The 18,415-nt window shown below is 37.1% G+C and overlaps 1 protein-coding gene across 3 annotated transcripts; it reads right to left on the reverse strand.

The window, feature by feature from the left end:
* Nucleotides 1–399: 399 nt before the first annotated feature.
* HPF1 (histone PARylation factor 1) lies at nt 400–15,018 on the reverse strand. 3 transcript variants are annotated; one of them, XM_070948631.1, is made up of 9 exons: nt 14,946–15,018; nt 13,566–13,693; nt 12,952–13,111; nt 11,008–11,197; nt 6,291–6,389; nt 4,235–4,385; nt 2,558–2,645; nt 1,068–1,240; nt 400–598 (listed from the first exon to the last, which is right to left on the reverse strand). In XM_070948631.1, exons 2-9 carry the CDS (start codon nt 13,632–13,634, stop codon nt 467–469), a joined length of 1,062 nt encoding a protein of 353 aa, XP_070804732.1. In that variant the 5' UTR covers nt 13,635–13,693; nt 14,946–15,018; the 3' UTR covers nt 400–466. The 3 variants fall into 3 exon arrangements, with proteins under 3 accessions (XP_070804732.1, XP_070804733.1, XP_070804734.1); XM_070948632.1 differs by having other exon boundaries at nt 14,934–14,970; XM_070948633.1 differs by lacking the exon at nt 14,946–15,018 and adding an exon at nt 14,373–14,515.
* Nucleotides 15,019–18,415: the final 3,397 nt, after the last annotated feature.

Consider the following 18,415-nt stretch of genomic DNA (forward strand, 5'->3'; position numbering starts at 1 on the left):
CTGAAATAAACACTTGGCCTTATTGCCGTGCACTCAAAAGCCCAATTGGGCTTATTATCAGGAGATGTCTTATTTTGGGGAAAACAGGGTAGGTTGCTACTCTCCTTGATTATTTTCCATCCATTGCTTCTTGTCCTGCCTTCAGGTGCTTTGGCGAATAGGTTAACTTCCTCTTCTTTATGGCAACCCCTTATATATTGGAAACTTTTGAAAAAGTTTGTCTTCATAAAGCAACTTATTAAGGAATGTACAGGGTTCTGCATAGAACAGCTTAAAATTATTATTTTATGAATCTTCACTGAAAGTTATACTAGAAACTAAAAAGTTATTAATGATTGATATAATTTAGATTCTATAGCCAAAATAACTCATTTAGAAAAAACATTTATTTATCACACAATAAGTACATGTTAGTAGAAAAAAAATTCATAAATAACAGAAGTATTTTACAGTATTTTAGTGTTTATCATGCTGCAAGTAGATCTACCTTCTCTTTTCTTCTATTAGCTAAGTGAGCTTCAATTATCTCTGCAAACAGATTTCTTTTCAGCAGACTATATGCAAGAGGCAACAACTGGCTGATAATCTTGTGAAAATACTGCAAAAAATTAAAAGACAATGGTAATGGTTTTATTGAAGTTGATAATGAATTTCAGAGCAACATAAAGTGCTTTAATTTGTTTTTCATTTCCACTTTTTTCTTAATTTCTTAAGCACTGAAATTATTATATAGATAGTTATTATTCTCTACTGACCCTTTGTCTATGGAGATTTTCAGTCATCCAGGCCATAGTCCCAAAGGTGCTTTTCCAAAAGGCAGCAACTGGACATTGTTTTTCCTTGAAGACGTTTAGCTTATCATCCAACAAGCTTAAGTTCTGACTAAATTGAAGAAGCTTCTTGGATAAGACGCTAAACGTCTTCAAGGAAAATCTAAGTCCAGCTGCCTTTTGAAAAAGCACCTTTGGGACTACTGAACTTTTGGAGTCATTTGTTTCAGAGCTACATATCATAGAGACAATGATTCATATTTCAAACAATTACTACAGAGAAAAACATGAACTTACATGTGATCCACAGCAGAAGAGGTCTATGCCCAGTTCATATCCCATTCCATAGTCACATTCATCATTAGCAAACTGAACGAAAGTTAACATTTCCTGAATAGGAGCAAAGGCTTTCAATCTCTGGTCATCATTAGGAGCATCTACAATGGTTTTACAAATTCTTTTGAGATTTGCTACGAAGAAAAAGATTCCATGAGAACTATATTACAATATATTCTATACAATTTTTAAAAATTGATTTTGGAGAGATGCGTTTGGGATGCACAGGAGCACAAATTACGAACTGCCTGCAATTCATTAAAGCAGCTGCAATCTATTTCTTGTGCTTTGTGCTTCACACTGTTTTACATTTGGAAGCACCTCTTCCAAATCAAATAAGCACTGCATACCTCTATATATTCTCTTTACATGCAATATACCGTATTTTTTGGAGTATAAGACACACCGGAGTATAAGTTTTTGGGGAGGAAAATAGGGGGAAAAAATCTGTCTACCAGGTATTCATCTGGCTAGCGTCCTTAGTCTGGTCAGCTTCAGCACATTAATTTGCTGGTTTTTATCCCCTGCTTGGGGATAAAAAACAGCTTCTAAAGCACAACTGATCTTTGGAGAGAGAAGCAATGAGAAAAGCAGGCAAAATACAGAGATCACTTCACTTGCTAGCGCCTCGTTAGGGCTGAAAAAAAACTTCACAGCTGAGAGTCGGAGGAAGCAGGCAAAGCAGGGAAGCAGAGATCGCTTTACTCGCTAGCGCTTCGTTAGGGCTAAAAAAAAGCTTCGAAAAAGCTACATATGGAGTATAAGACGCACCCAAATTTTCAGCCTCTTTTAGGAGGGAAAAAAATGTGTCTTATACTCCGAAAAATATGGTATGTATTATTTTAAAAGAAAACCATTTTTAACTGCATAATATATGCTAATCTGTACCATAAATCTTCCAAGATTTTGATAGTATCATATTCCTGGTAATATTAATATAAAATGGAGGTTAATTGGTATTATTTTCCAACATCTGTCTTACAAAATAAGTGCAGAATTACAACCTAAACTCCCACTGAAACCAATGGGACTTAAATCATGACAATGGTCCCACCAATTTAAAATGGAATTAAATGCAACCAATCTAAGTCTAGCCTAATGTTTTCAGGACAGATATTCAGTTGCTGCTATAGCAAAGACTACTACAGTGCTTTTAATGATATGCTCAGCATAAGAACATCCTGCTTTAATAACAATTATTTGTCCGTGCTATGGAATTCTGTTTTTATAAATGACCTTATTAGATAAAAACATGAGGAGAAACCTAATTACTAACTTTATACTAATTTTTTTTAATTATTCCTGTCCACTATGATAGACTCTGGGAAGATATGTTTACTGTTTCCTTTTAAAGGCATTTGGCTATAGTCAAATGTCTAAATGTGGACCATTAACAATGGCTTCATGGAAGTTTTAATTTTGTATTTTGAGAAAAGTTCTTCAATACCTACCATTTGTTTCAGGAAGCTCTCTGTATCCAACATTATTCTTATCTACAGGAACTACTAAACCAGCTCCGTGAAATGTCTTTGTTACTATCTGTTTTGAAAAAAAAAAAAAAGCAAGTACTTTACATACATTAACATTAGATATTGTGTGCAGATACACTAGTCTTCAAATACCAATGTATTTGCATATGTTTTGCTTTTGTTTAATTGATTAATAAGTCAAGTGCACATTTAAGTAAGATATCCTGCTAATTTGAAAGAGAAAACTCCTAGGTAAATTGATGATTGCCTAGGGATTCCACTAATAATTACCCTCTAATGTCATCTCTCCTATATACTGCATTATCAAACAAATGGCAAGCTTATAGACTAGATAGCAGTTGGCAAATTAAGTGGGCCTAAGAGGAATAATGTATCAAGGCTGCATCATATTTCCTGACAAGCAACCAAATGCCCTATTAAAGAAATAGCTTTATTTTTTTAAATAAGCTAACTCTGGTTGCATCTCATAACCACAAGAACAAATTATCAGATGTAAACAAAAGCTTGCACGTATCATGGCATTCAGAACAATAGGACTGTTTTGTTTACTTCTCAATTCATGCAACCAAAATAATGGTGACAAATTCAGTGAGAATGCTGGTGATTTTTCTCGCAAAATGGCCATAAAGAGTTTTAAAGAGCTTTACCATCTCTTGGTAGATTCTTGTGGAAAAGGCAATTCACCACTGGAAAGAATTTAGTTGGCCTTATGCAGATATAAGAGTGACAGTTGTTCATCTTTTTATTATTGGTGAAATATAACAAACAACTAACCTACAGGTAATCCTCATTTGTCAACCACAGTTGGAACCAGCAACTTGGTCATTAAGTGAAGTGGTTGCTAAGTTTTTAATGAGTACTAGTTTTAATGTTTGTAAGCTGCACTGCCCAGAGTTGTGTCTGATGAGATGGGTGGCACATAAATTTAATGAATAAATAAATAATATATGGTGCTTATGATTTTACTTCAGCTTTGCTTTAAAGGACCTACAAAGGTCATAAATGCAGGAACTGGTTGTGAAGTTACGTCACTAAACAGAGACTACTTGTAATAATGTAATAACTATTCAATATAAAAGCCTTTATACACAAGAGTGATTAAGATAAAATAAACAAAAAATCACAAATTCCATATCATGGAAAGATAATTGAATATACATTTATATGTTGGTTACATTTCCTCCCACCCCACCCAAATTTGTATTAACATATGCTACAGCTTGAAACCAAACAGGATGTAAAATGCCAAATCATTAAAGAATCCTTAAATTTGTTACAATGTCAGCCTAAAAAATCTGATATCCAACCGGTTCTGAATATTATCTGGAGTACAATAAAAAAAGGAAGCAGTATTTTCTGATTAATTCAATTCTTAAATCAGTATATTTTACCTTTTTAAGACTGGATGGTAACTGAGAACTAAAGTTTTTCATCCCTTAAAGGTATCTGTAATGTTTACAGCATGCTTGTTACTATTTGCATACTAACAATGAACTCAACCTTTTATTGTGCTGACCCCAAGAATTAAATGTGATTCTCTGGTTTTGGAAGAGACTTAGGAATAAACATATTTTAGCACAAACCAGGAAAAAAAAATGATGTATTAAAGTTTACTGAGTTTGGACAATCAAATTTTACCTTCTTATCTCGCTGTTTCACCTTCAAACTTTTTTGTTCCAATGAGTAACCCAATTGTTTTGCTGTTTTAGTTAGTTTTTCATCTGTGTCTTTTAATAAACCACCTCTCTTTTTATTAGTCAGTTCTTTAAGCTTTTTAGACAAAAATAACCTGAAACAAAAGAGCACAAAATTCTACAGTACATTGATCTTGAAGACTCAAAAATGCCTTTTACTAGCTAACAGAAGCACACTTCAAAAGTTTGATTAGTAGAAATCCCAAAGGTTGCTCCTATATGTACCAGAATAGACTTCTAATGATCAGAAGTGCTCGCAAATTATCAGAAGTACTATGGAAACATTTTTGAAGTAATTCTATGAAAGGAATTTTACCAATGACTAAATAGCTGTTTCTAAACAAATAGGCACCAGATAAAATCTTCATCCTTTCATATCCATATGTAAAACAAGCTGGTACCTAGGCTGATTCAAAAGTTTTCTGTGAAACATTCACTCTTAAGTATCTATGGAGATTCTCTCAGAATATTCATGACTGGGAAGACATGATAACAAGGTCAGCCAATGAATAGGCATAGCAACTAAGTCAGCCAATGGGAGCTGAAACCAGTTGGGAGCCTGGGCATGGTTTAGCAAACAAGTCTGGTCTAATCTGTGTGCTGAGAACTGAAACTGATCTCTCCTCTCTACCACATTGGAGGAACCACTCTTGGTATTGTACATTTATTCATGTGTTATTATGTATATAAATAAGTTAATAAATCCTGCTGAATCAGTTATCTGTGTCTGCTTTCTGGATTTGATATTTGCAACAAACTCTGACAGATTCTCAGTCATCCAAGTCACAGTTGTTCCAAAGGTTTTTTTTTTTTTTGAAGAGACAACTGGACTTTCTGGTTTTTCTTTGAAGACATTTCGCTTCTCATCCAAGAAGCTTCTTCAGCTGAAGAAGTTTCTTGGATGAGAAGCGAAATGTCTTCAAAGAAAAACCAGAAAGTCCAGTTGCCTCTTCAAAAAAGCACCTTTGGGACATTCACTCTTAAGAATCACATTTTACACTAAGACAAGCAAAAGCCAATAACAATAATAAAAAAGCTCTGTTATACATATTTTTCAGTAAGCTACTAAAAATGTGGCTGAATGTATTTTGGAGAAAACAGCTGGAAAATCATTTTCACATCAGTATATTCAGAAAGATTAAATATTGAAAGTTATATATACATCCTCCAATATTCCAGACCTGAATATAAACTATGTGAAAGTTTCTTACAATGCTTTAATGAGCAATGCAATGCATAGAAATGCAACAGAAAAACATACTTTGTAGAAAATATTTTGCAGATTAAAAATATTACATGGTTGTCCAAAATATTCTCAAATTAGTATGTAGCAGCAAATAACATGTAAACTATGCTACTGAACTATTTGAACAAGAAATTTTGAGCAGCAAACTAAGCCATATTCTACCATTAAATTCTGAGCCAAGTACAAATTCCTGTCATAAATAAAAAAGCTCAGCACCTTTTTCTGGATCATGAGACTAGATTTTGACTTTCATAAACAGGGACTATATTGCAACCATTTTTTTACAAGCAAGAGGATTCTGTTAACAGTGACTTATATTCAAACAGTTTTAAAAGAGGAAAAGAAGAATAAGCTTCATCCCAATACTTCACCCACAAAATCATTTTCTCAAAGTAAGAACAGGTAAAATATACTGAAATGGTAAGGGGTGTATTTTCCTAATTCAAATGGCATAGAGCCAGAAGTGGGCTGCTGCCGGTTCAGACAAACCGGTAGTTGCGACTTGCGGGTGGGGGTGGGCCCGCCCACCTGCCCAGGCATTATCCAGTCTTATATCACCATGTTTTTGAAGCCGCGTGCGCATGCTCACATTTTCTGTGCTGGGCGAACCGGTTGTTAAACCGGAAGCAGCCCACCACTGCATAGAGCTACATAGCATTAGCTATATGTGAGTAAAAGAAAAAAAATCCCTTGCAAATTGAGACTGCTTTTCGAATTAACCTCTTTTTACATGATGAAAATGTTAAATTCTTACTTTACAGCAGCAAATATATTGTCACCAACTTGATAAATTGTACAGCCTTTCTGGGTTTCAGTTTCACCAACCCACACTGGCAGTTGATCTGGTATATCTCTATAAAATATACAAGATATTAAAACTGAACACATTTTAAGAATTAGAGCTGAAGCAGCTACGTTACCATAGAGAGAGTTCTCAAACACTATTTTTCCTACCCAAAAAAGATAGGTGCAAACAGTGCTGTGGAGTCGGAGTCGGAGTCGGAGTCGAGGAGTCGGAGTCGGAGGAAATTTTGGGTACCTGGAGTCGGAGTCGGAGTCGGCAAACAATGCACCGACTCCGACTCCGACTCCTACTAAATTTAGATTGGAATTTTAAAAAAAGCAAGTTTAAATGTCCCAATTCACAAAAAGTTATAATTAATGACTTCTCTACTGTAAGAATAAAGACCAATGCATGCAGTGCCTCACGTAACCGCAAAATGAACACGTTAAGTGACCGTGAAGAAGCATGCTTTTCATGTGCTTCACTATAAGGCACGCAACGCACAATTAGGAGTGGCAATACTTATACTTTCCATAGTGTTGTGTTCTGTTACAGGGAACGCAGCGCCCATGGGTAACCTAGCCTCTCACTGATAAGGGATTAAGTAAATATGTTTTTTGCAGGACTAGAGACACTTGCATAAGTGAAGGGAATGGAGGGTCAATAGTTCAAGACTGAAGCTGTAAACCATTTATTGCCAATAAATAGTGGTGGGCGAGGGGCGGGCGACCCAGCAATTTAACAAATGGTTCGGTGGTTTTTTTGTAATTTTATTGGCCCACGGAGCTTCAGCATAGGCTAATTAGCCCTTGATTAGATCGGCTCCCGACCCCCAGCTGATTTGCTCTGAGCTGTTTTGCTCAGTGCTCTTTTGCTTGCTTGGAAAGACTGCAGATTTTTCCCCCCCTAGCTATACTGAAAAACGAAAGAGAAAGTAAAGCAGGCTGTTGGTTTTGCATGTTAGAAAATTAGGCAGGCAGATTTCTTTTCTTTTTCCTCACCAAAAAAGGTAGGTGCAAACAACGGGAAATTTAGGGAAAAAAGGAGATTTTAAAACACAAAAGAAAAAAAGCTCTATTTAACTAGGGAATTGTAATAATTGAGATACTATTAATTGTATATTGTGTTGAAAGCAGAAATGGTTAAGTTGTGGTTTGGAGGAATATATGGGGGAAATTATTTGGTTTATTATTATTGGTAAATATAATTAATTGATTTGTAAGAAATTGGATTGCATGGAAATAATTGGAATATTCATGTTCATATTGATTAATATACAAAAAAGGTAGTTATATAACTAATTGATTTATATTAAAATGTTGAATTCATATTAAACAACTGTAATATTACATAATTAACCAATGTGAGGATGGATATAAAAATAGATGACAATGGGAAGGGGTATAATATAGAATAGAAGGGAAAAATTGAATTTGATTAAGATTAGAGATGAGGATGAAGGGTAACATGTTGAGCACAATTGAGAAGATGAAGGCAGATGAAGAAGGTATCAAACAGATATTAGACTTAGAGGAAGACAGCTCTGCAAGTATTAGAGAAAGTTTAGAAACTGAAGAGAATGCTGACATTTTTTTAGACAACTTTGTTGAAGAAGCATTGAAGCTTGCTACTATTCATCATATGCGATGTGCTGTTCATACACTGCAACTTGCCATAAGAGATGGATTAAAAGATCGCCATGCAGCTACATTAATTGGCAAATTACGGCAAGTAACTGTTGCAGCCAGGGCCCCAAAAACAGATGCAATTTTGAAAAGACGTGCAGGAAAAGGAGCCATTTTGGATCAAACAACTCGCTGGGGAAGCACTTATTTAATGGTGAAGCGTTTGCTTGAACTTAAAGACTTCATAGAAGAAATGGACAATGAAAATCTTGCATTAACTGCAAGCCAGTGGACACAAACAAAAGAGCTGGAGAACCTTCTTTCTCACCCCTTCACTGTCACCAAGAGGTTGCAATGTGATGATCTAACCCCGGGTAAATTCCTCTTGGAATGGAAGAGCCTGTTATATCGCCTGAACAAAAATGGAGGGTTAATAGCTGAGGGCATTGCATCTTCAATGATGAAAAGAGAGAGTCTTTTGCTGGAAAATGAAATCTTGTTAGCGGCTATTTATGTCGACCCAATGAGCCGACTTTTATTGAACAGTAAACAGATTGCTACTGGGAAAAAGGCCCTCTATGATGTAGCAGTTCGCATGAAGGGATTACGACCTGAAATACCTCCACAGGAGGATGGAGTTCTTTTAAGCAATAGTGGTAACTCAGAATCATCTTCTTCAAACGAAGAATTAGACTTTGATTCCTTCTTAGACAAAATGGAAGTTGCTAAAGGAAAGCGACGTCGCATAAGCGTTACAGAACCAGTAAATGTCCAAATAAAAAAATTCCAACAGGAGTTTTATAAAGCACTAAAAGAAGTTGAAAAGTATGATCGCTCATCAAAACTTACTGTTGAAGAAGCCATCCTTGTTTATCCAGAGATCGTTAGTGATGTGGCCAGAATAGTTACTGCAATGCCACCCACCCAAGTCAGTGTCGAAAGATTATTTTCAGCCCTAAAAATAATAAAGTCTGACTTAAGAGCCTCTATGAAAGAGGATCTGGCAGAGGCAATTCTCTTCCTTAGAACTCTACATTGAATTGATTTGCATTTGCTAAGCCTATAACTACATTTCAAGATTAATATAAACCATTTCTAGGTTTTACAGATTTTGTTTTTGGTTCATATAGATAAGCTTTGTTTTTGTTCTAAAACAACCAAATAATGTGGTTTGTATTTTTGAACTGGTAAAGTTCCTGTTCCTGATGTTTATGCCTGCTGCTACTATCCAGCAACTTGATTAATTAAATTAATAAAAAAAAATTAATAAAACTTTGTTGTTTTCATTGTGTTTGTCTTTTGCTTAAACTGTTCAATACAGTAGACTGTTGGCTTCCCAGCCAGTAGTCCTGTGGTAATGACATGTATGTTGCCTTTCTTTCCTTCAAGGAATGTATAAAATACATTCGCATATTAATACAGAGGAGTCGGAGTCGGGGAGTCGGAGTCGGAGTCGGAGTCGGAAGTACAAAAAACTGAGGAGTCGGAGTCGGAGTCGGAACATTTATCTCCCGACTCCACAGCTCTGGGTGCAAAACTGAAAATTTTGAAACAAATCCTTCAAACTGTGAATATTTCATGTTTCAGACATGGGATTCCAATCAGAACAATCCAAATTGCTTCCAGATCAGATGATTACTTTATGAAATCTACTTGATTACCCCTAGCACAAGCTAGATCAATATTAAGATCTCAAATTTTATCAAGAATTATGGCAGTCTTAATTAAAAACACAGATTTTACAAAAATACATCCACAATAGTTTTATACTACTAGTTTTATACTATAATAAACATTTTGTATAATGACAGTCAGTATAATAATGAAAGTAAATTATATTGTATTGAATAATTCTAAATTTTTAAAACAATAAAATGAACTTTGTAAGCTAGGTTGTCTAAGTCAAAACTGGATAATACAATCTAGCACTCATACTATTTTGAAGATACCAACTCTAAATTCACCTGCAAAATAAATCACAACATGCCAGCAAACTTCCCAAAGGCAAAATAATTTTTATTCTATTCCAAAATATTCTTGGCAAGTATATATGAATTAAACATCCTAATGTCACACCAAGAGAGACAACATACCCTTTGACAGGGTGGTTTTGATTTAAATCAAGTCAATTTAAATCACGATTTAAATTATTTAAATCACTAGTAAAAAAGCTTGATTTAAATCAATTCGACTAAAATCATAATTTTTAAAGAGCAACTGTCATGTCTGTCCCGTAGCAGCTCCTCCTCTGACCCGCTGTTGACTAACCAACAGTCCCATTCACTTTAATGGGACGGCTGGTGATGCAGCAGTGATGGAACAAGGTGAGGGATGTGGCAGGCAGCAGGTGAGTGGATGCCCGCTAACAGGCGCTGCCATGATGGATCTGAAATGACAGGTGTTCTTTAGTATTATATTTATAAACTGCTTAGGTTTCACTTTCATTTTAACTGCTTGCTCTGCCTCCTCACACTTAAAGGCTGGTGGTGCAGATACATTTCTCTTCAAACAATCATACAGTTTGTAGTGTACACAGATTTGCAAAACAATGGCATAAAGGAATATTCCTGAACTTTATGATTTATTGCATGGTTACTGTGAAATTGTATGAATGCATCAATGCAGTTCAAGTTATCTCAGCTTACAGAGCTTGGATTCATTGAATGAGTTTACAAAAAATGTAAATATTGCAGAATATACAGCCTCATGCTACATAACTAAGCTCCATTTGATGCTGAATAAACTAAATTATTAATGTATCTTAAATAGAAAACTATCTTTCGCTAGATTTTTACTCCAAAATATTTTATTAAAATAAATTTGATTTTTAAAAATCTGATTTAAATTTTAAAAATCCAATTTTTTTAAAAAAAATCAATTTTTATCCATCCTACACTTTGATTATCTCAAAAATTTTATGTTAGAAATGTTTTTCAACTTTATATGAATGAAAAGATCTTACAAGGCAAAACTCAGTAATGCCTGCTCATTATTTTAAAGCAACAGCAGGAAGAACATCGTTAAAGAATTATTTTTCCCCTTCAGGCCAAGGTATTTCTTACCTGAAATATCCCATATGATATTGTGTTTTGCTGTCTCCAACAATAATTGTCTGAAATTCAGGAGGATCATAAAAAAATCTCCAGTGAAGGTTGAAATTTATTTCTTTTGATTTATTAGTGTTTATGTGTTTTCCAGAAAGAATGTCATATGGTCCAACAAGCTGAAGTCCAATACTTGATTTGAGAGCGTCTATAAATAAAAACACCTATTGTTTCATAATAATAACTGTAAATATATATCAAAATATATATTTAAAATTGTTGTTTTTACTTATTTATCTGCTATCCTTTCTGCTTCTAGGATTAATGGAAAGGTTGCATCTAACACTTTGGATTCACTTTCTCATTGAGCTCACAAAATAAGGTACTTGTCAACTCGCAAAGCATCCCTGGCCTGCTCTTGAGTTGCCATAGGACAGGAGGGATGGGAAACTGGCGAAATGGCATAGCAGCCAAAGACAGATGCATGTTCCACGCTTATCTCCCTCAAGGCTGTATCCCAGGGTTACCTCCTAAAGCAGCCAGAGGGGAGTGACCTCCACAACCCTCCGTTGGCGAATGTGATTGATGACACACCCTGGGGGGAGAGGTGAAATAGGGTCATAATTGGAGCATAAATTACATAGGGTCAGAGCTGGCTCCACTTAGGAACATGCCAACATAAGCTCCTAATAAATAACTGGATTTCTTTTGAAGCTTGGCTCGAGACTCATAATTTAATTAGGGCATCCGTCACCCTGACAGTACTATTTGTTTATTCTATTCAGTTTATATGGCCGCCTATCTCACCACATTAACCCTGGGCAGCTAACAACAGTTACAGTATAAAACACAACCAACAATGAAAATAACATACATAACTAGCAGTCAAGGCAAAAACAAACCAAATTGCAATTAACATAACTATCTCTTGGTCATGTTACACAAAGGTTGGAGAAAATAAAGACTAACTAAAACAAAAATACTGGATCTCTGATCTACATTACATGAAAAGTTCTGGGTTTGATTAGGTTTCCTACAGCCCAGTTTTAAATACATAAAATTAAATACATTAAATATGCAAAACAGTTATTGTTTTCATATAATGTATGCTTTATCTATCTATAATTCTCTTTGTTCTCAAAGATTAGGGTCAAATTCTTATAAAGCCAAAATTGCTTTCTATACAGAGATCTATAGTTCAGCAAACCTGGAAGAATTAAAAGACTGGTAAAATAAAAATAATAATCCAAAATGGCACTTCCCACAAGAACTGAACATGCTGATTGACATAGGATGGTGATTATTAGAAATAAACTAACAAAGTGAAAGATAAATACATTTTATATTACATGTTGAAAGGACTACTAGTGATATTAAATAATATCAAACCATAGTATCAACCATAGCATACTCCTAGCCCACCATATGGGACTGAAAGACATTGCATTATGGTAGTTTCCCTCTGTTCTTTGTGGTCAAGTCTAATCTATTGACAGGAAGAAGTTAAGTGAGCCAATCAGGCACAGTTGGCATGCTCCAGATCCCATCAATTAAGCAATCTCACTTGATGGGACTTAGGAAGTATACCTTCTTGGTCATAACACCTGCCTTCTGGAGAGCTATTCCCTCTTCTCCATCTTATCTCCACCCTGGTTATGTTCAAAAGAGCATTGAAAACCTGGTTCTTTTCCCAGGAATTGGGTTAAAGTGGGTGGCAAATTTGTATTGTAATGTCTGCTTTAATGGAGGCAGTGGGGAGGTGGACTTGTTTATTTTAATTGTATTACTTTTACTGTATGCTACCCAGAGTCATTTTACAATTGGGTAGCCTCATAAATTTCTAAAATAAATATCAAAATGTTGAAGATATTGCTATGCCTAAAATTGTACACACACAACTATATCTATATATGTATACACACACAAACATTCATATAGAGAAGATAAACATTTAAAATCTACCACATGGCTTGTCAGGTTCCAATTCCTCACAGAATTTCCAGAAATGATAGAAGTCTTCAGGCATCTTGAGCCGGTAACAGCTTTCGATTTCTTGGCGAATACAATCAGAGACATCTGCTTTGCCAGCTTGTACATTTTTTACTTCTTTAATGTTTTCATCCTACCAGTAAACAGAAAATCAAGGAAGAAATAAGCTCATACATTTATCATTTTAAGACAAGGAAAATAAACTGAGTTGAATGTAATCTGGGGGCTAACTTCTGATTTGTAGCAGATAAAGCGGTGCACTAAGAAATAAGCAGCAAAGAGAATATATAATTCTCCATATTGTTTATGTGCAACTGTTTACAGATTCAAACTAAGAAAAAAATATGCCAACTTAAAGGAAGTTACACATTCTACCCTCGTAAATCCCTGCTTCTAAGTAACACTTAATGAGACCAAGACACTTTGTATGAATGTATAACGTATTTGTTATTGTATCAAAGATCCCAAGGATGGGAGGTGATATTAGCATGGTATTTTGAACTCTTGTCTGTCCCAGTAGTTGAAGGACACAAAACTTCCAGTTCTTCGATAGAGTGGGAATGGAGATGGGGACATATTACTGATACCTGCTTTTGTGCCTCTGCATGACATCTCTGCTTCCTACCTCCAGCCATTCTGGTACCTGTTGTTGTCATTGCTATATTCTGTCTTTCGTGATTGTAACAGTTTCCAAGTTCTCCTTGCACAAAAGTGTCTATGTCAATCAAGAATAGAAGGGGATAAGACAGGACGTGCACACTGCAATTTACGTAGCTAGTAAATGTTAAAGAGTACTGGTACAAAAACTAATCAAGCAGCAAGCAAAACATTGTAGTATTGCTCATAAACTGTTAAATTCATAATTTGATGTTTACTTTTAAGCAACCACTACGGAACTGAATGGGAACTTCCCAGAAAACATAGGGATATGTTGTGATTTTATACATATTCTTGCTGAGGATATCTTGTATAGGAAAACAGAATTAAACCAATGCTTCTAACTACCGGTACTATTGTAATAACATGCTAGATATTTGTATTGCTAGGTTCAAAATAATTATGTGAACAGCATTTTCCATTTTGATTCATTCCAGATAAATTTATTCTAACTCTCACTATCCTGAGATAGCATAATCATAATGGTTAGAGACAGGTGTTTTGGTTAACATATCTGGAATGAATCAGATTAGCAAACAGACAAAAGTAAACTGACTATGCCCCAGAAGACGTTTTTAATTACACTTTTGTACTTACTTTTCCAAGCACCCCCCCCCCCACTGAACTCTGTAGAATTTATTTCGAAGCAAATACAAATTTCTATCAAAGCAAATACTTTACTACATCATTCATAAACCTCAATAGTAAGAGAGAAAGGCAGAGAGACTTGTTTGTACCACAAAAATTGGAAATGCGAACAAACTCTTGAGAGCTGGCCTTCTGACTGTCATTGCTAACAGAGGCAAGAGGAAAGAACAAGTTCAAAGCGAACGGATTGGGAGTAGGTCTAAAGAGGAGAGCTGTAGCCTGTTGTTGTAGGAAGTTCAGTTGAAAAACTTTGTGGTAACTTAGAGGTTCACCTGAAGACTTAGAGTGTAGTCACAGGTGTGTGTGACCCAGGAAACTGGGTCAATAAAAGAGGACGGGAGGACAGAGGAAATCGGTAGGATACACAGGGTAATCTGAAGGAAGGCAAAACATATCTGGAAACGAATACTACTGAACCCAAGTTTCCTTACATTTTTATTACAACACGCAAAACACCCACCTTCCCTACACTATCTACAGAGGCGGAAAAGGGAGGGAGGGAGGGAGGAGAAAAACAGCAGCATATAAAAAGGAAAAGATTAGAACGAGGGGAAAAAGAGACAGTAGAAGAGGCAGGGAACAAAACAGGCGGCAATTAGAAACAGGAGTGAAAAACAGACAAATTAAAAATAAACAGCCAGGAAACTAACAAGCCTCCTTACGACATCAAAACGAAGTCCGTTCCAGTTCGCGCTTCTCGCTCTTTCTCACGGAAGCGGAACTAAATACTATCACAGCCGAGTGGAAAACGATGAGCAGAATCTCCTGCGCTACTGCCCGGCTTCGCGGGAAAAAGCGCCTCTGCCTGAAGGGCGGGGGAATTGCTGTCGGAGCTTTTGGAATCCTGCTTTTCCCTGAGGAAAAGTACATTGTAGCATAAATTGAAAAAGAATGATCCTTTTGAGAGCCCTGGGCCTGCTTCACTGGACATTATCCCCGTCCAGGCCTCTTGGGGTTAGTCTAGGCAGGGGGACTGAGTTCTGTCAATGATCTATTTTTTGCTGGGGGTGGGGTGAGGATTTATTTTTTTATTTAGTTGCACAAAAACTAAAATCTTCCACTCTGATAAATGCTCATAGCAATCAAGATTTGCTTGAACAAGCTGTCCACCAGCCCCCAATTTCAATCTCCTGAAATGTTCTCACAACCAAACACTGTGGCCCACAGTGTCAATAAGCCATAAAAATCCTTCTCTGATTAAATCTCTAGGAAATAAGCTTTTATGGTAGCATGGGCCTGCATTATCAACCACATGACGCTTATTAATGATAATAGGACGTAAGTAGCTTAAAATTGCATTGTAGGTTAATATTTCCAAAACAGTAATTCCTGTGTATCATATGATCTCCTCAGGCAGTAAAGATTAATACGATTTGTTTGATATTTGTTTGGCATTGTCTGGCAACATTTCTTTTAAAGTTTCTGGTCTTTAAAAATCTTCTCTGAAGCATATTCAATTTGTGTGACAAACTTGTGACATTTGTATGTCAATATAAAAACATTGTTTCTTTGATATATTAATGGACTGATACATCAGAATTAGAATTCTATGAAGAATAGAAAATTGGGCAACATATTTCTTTCAGGATTAAAAAGACTTTGGGCTTAATTTAAGAGTTTAAATGACAAAAATCCTATATAAAAATATTTCTTAGATCCATGATTATTGTTATCTTTACATCTGTGTCACATAAAGAATAGATATGATCTTGTGCTTCTTGCAATACACTATCTACAGTTCCACACTTTTTATATTATTCCTGATTATTAGGGTACTTAGTAGTTAGGATGTCAGCTTTGGAAGCCATATCAGCACCAGGTGCTTCCCCACTGCCAACTTCTTGCACTTGGGAAAGTGGGAGGGGGGATTTAGAGGAGTGATTGTAGTTAGACATAATAGCATTCTTCCCTTCGGTCAAGGTCATGGTGTTTATGCATTTAGAGGAGGACTGGTTGCAGGGATCGCTCTAGTTGGGACACATTGATTGGATCATGTGACAGACTGATGGGTGCAGGGGCTGGATTTGGGGTTTTGATTTACTGAGGGAAAACCAGAACTCTCAGATTCGGGTTTTCCCAGATTGCCAGTACCTTCTCTAAATAAATGGAACTTTGAGAAATGCCTGCCTCAGAGTTTTTTCTTGGAGACTTTCTGGAACACTGACATAAGATTCAATCCAAAGATTGCTTTGGAGTGTGCAAATACCAGATCTATCTACAGCTTTTTAAAGCAGCTATATCATTTTCCACGATTGTGTAAACTGAACTATCTTTTGGGATTCCACTGAAAACTCTGAACACTCTTCAGGACTACTAATTATTATAATTGTATCCAATATTCAAAATACACTATAATTAGGAGACACTAATTTTAGGGTTCATCCATTAAGACTTCTTGACCTAGCTCCAAAATGATGTATTTAACCACTGGTTTTCCCTTGGATCAGAAAAATATTGATCTTATAAGATATATTTCATGAGGTTGCTATTCCCACCGTAATCCCTATGCCCGTGATGGCAAACCTATGGCACGCGTGCCACAGGTGGCACGCGGAGCCATATTAGTGGGCACGCCAGCTCAGCTCTGGGGTGCATGCGTGCGCCGGCCAGCTGATTTTCGGGCCTTCTGGGCCCACCAGAAGTAGGGAAACAGGCTGTTTCCTGCCTCTGCAGGGCCAGGGTGGGGGTGGGGAAGGCCCGTTTTTTTTTCTTACCTGGCTCCAGATCCTCTCTATGTATCTGGGAACGGCGAAAACAGCCTTTCCCACTTCCTTGGAGGCCCTACCGAGGCTCAAAGGGCCCATTGTGATGTTTTTTCCTGTCCCCAGCCTCCAGAGACTCCTAGAGAGGCTCCTACAGATTCCTAGAGAGGCTCCTACAGACTCCTAGAGAGGCTCCTACAGACTCCTAGAGAGGTTCTGGAGGCTGGGGGCAGCAAAAAATGTCACTTCCTGTCCCACCGGGAGTTGGGAAATGGGCCTTTTCAGCCTCCGTAGGGCCTCCAAGGGAGTGGGAAAGGCTGTTTTCGCTGTTCCCAGATACACAGAGAGGATCTGGAACCAGGTAAGAAAGAAAAACGGGCCTACCAGGCCATCATGTGCCAGGAGCGGGGGGGAGGGGGTTGCGCACATGCACGTGGGCACGTGCGCGTGCGACCCTCCCCCGCCCCCACCCTCTCCTGGCACGCGATGGCAAAAAGGTTAGCGATCACTGCCCTATGCAGTTCATTGCCTTCTTCAGCACAATGATCCTTCCAGTTGTAACCTTGTTTGTAACCTCCACCTCATTGTTTTTTTTTTAAAGTATTTTTTATTAAACTTGACTTTTAAAAACAAAATAAAGAAAAATACAACAAAAACAAAATAAAGAAAAATACAACAAAAACAAAAACACATTAAAAGCATAACAAACAACATTACATCATCTCCCTCCCCCTCCCTGCCTCTGGACCGACATTCAGTGCAGCACACACACACACACTCACACAGGTTTTAAAAGATCTTTAGAATGACTTGGGGCTCCTTCAGGTTGGCCTAAAAAGAAAAGAGGAATGAAGGCGGGGGTGGATTGAAGGGGTGAATTCCCCAACTCTGGTTCAGCCGGCCAGGGATGGGATGGCAGGCACAGGCTGCTGCGAAAGACCAGGAGCAAAAAGACACACATGCACACACAAGCTGCATGCACAGCAGTACTGGTGAGGTTTTTAGTGAGCAGCACAGGAAACCAGACTTGGTACGAAAGCTTCCTTACAAATGGAAAAACGTCAGGAGCAAGGAAGCGCTTCTTTTTGTACTTGCTCCTGCTGTTTTTCCACTTGGAAAGGAGGAGGAGGAAGAAGAAGACGGGGACAATCCCGGGCATGTGAAGCAAGGCATGGAAATCCACAGCAGGAAGCTCGGGGTGAGTGAAAAGGGGGAGTAGCCGAGCGCTTTGTTTATCCGGAACCGGTAGAAAAAAATGCTTAAAAAGTAAAAAAAAAAAAGTTCTGACGATCGGGCATAGCTCAGCTTTTTAAGCATTTTTTTTACTACGGGTTCTCTGGAAGTAAAAGCAGGAAGTAATGACGACTGGAAGGGTGGGTGGAGCCTCAAGTTGCCATCGCTACCGGTTCTCCGAACCACCGGCCATCATT

The sequence above is a fragment of the Pituophis catenifer genome, unplaced genomic scaffold (assembly GCF_029215685.1).
Source record: "Pituophis catenifer annectens isolate HBS135680 unplaced genomic scaffold, rPitCat1.0.hap2 SCAF_8, whole genome shotgun sequence".
Taxonomy (NCBI): Eukaryota; Metazoa; Chordata; class Lepidosauria; order Squamata; family Colubridae; genus Pituophis; species Pituophis catenifer.

Coding starts and splice junctions, on each gene's coding strand:
- HPF1 (XM_070948631.1), bottom strand. CDS start 13,634: ATGACAACAACAGGTACCAGAATGGCTGGAGGTAGGAAGCAGAGATGT. Junction 11,198..12,951: donor GGAACCTGACAAGCCATGTG/GTAGATTTTAAA, acceptor TTTTATTTATAG/ACGCTCTCAAATCAAGTATT. Junction 4,386..6,290: donor AATATATTTGCTGCTGTAAA/GTAAGAATTTAA, acceptor CTTTTGTTTCAG/GTTATTTTTGTCTAAAAAGC.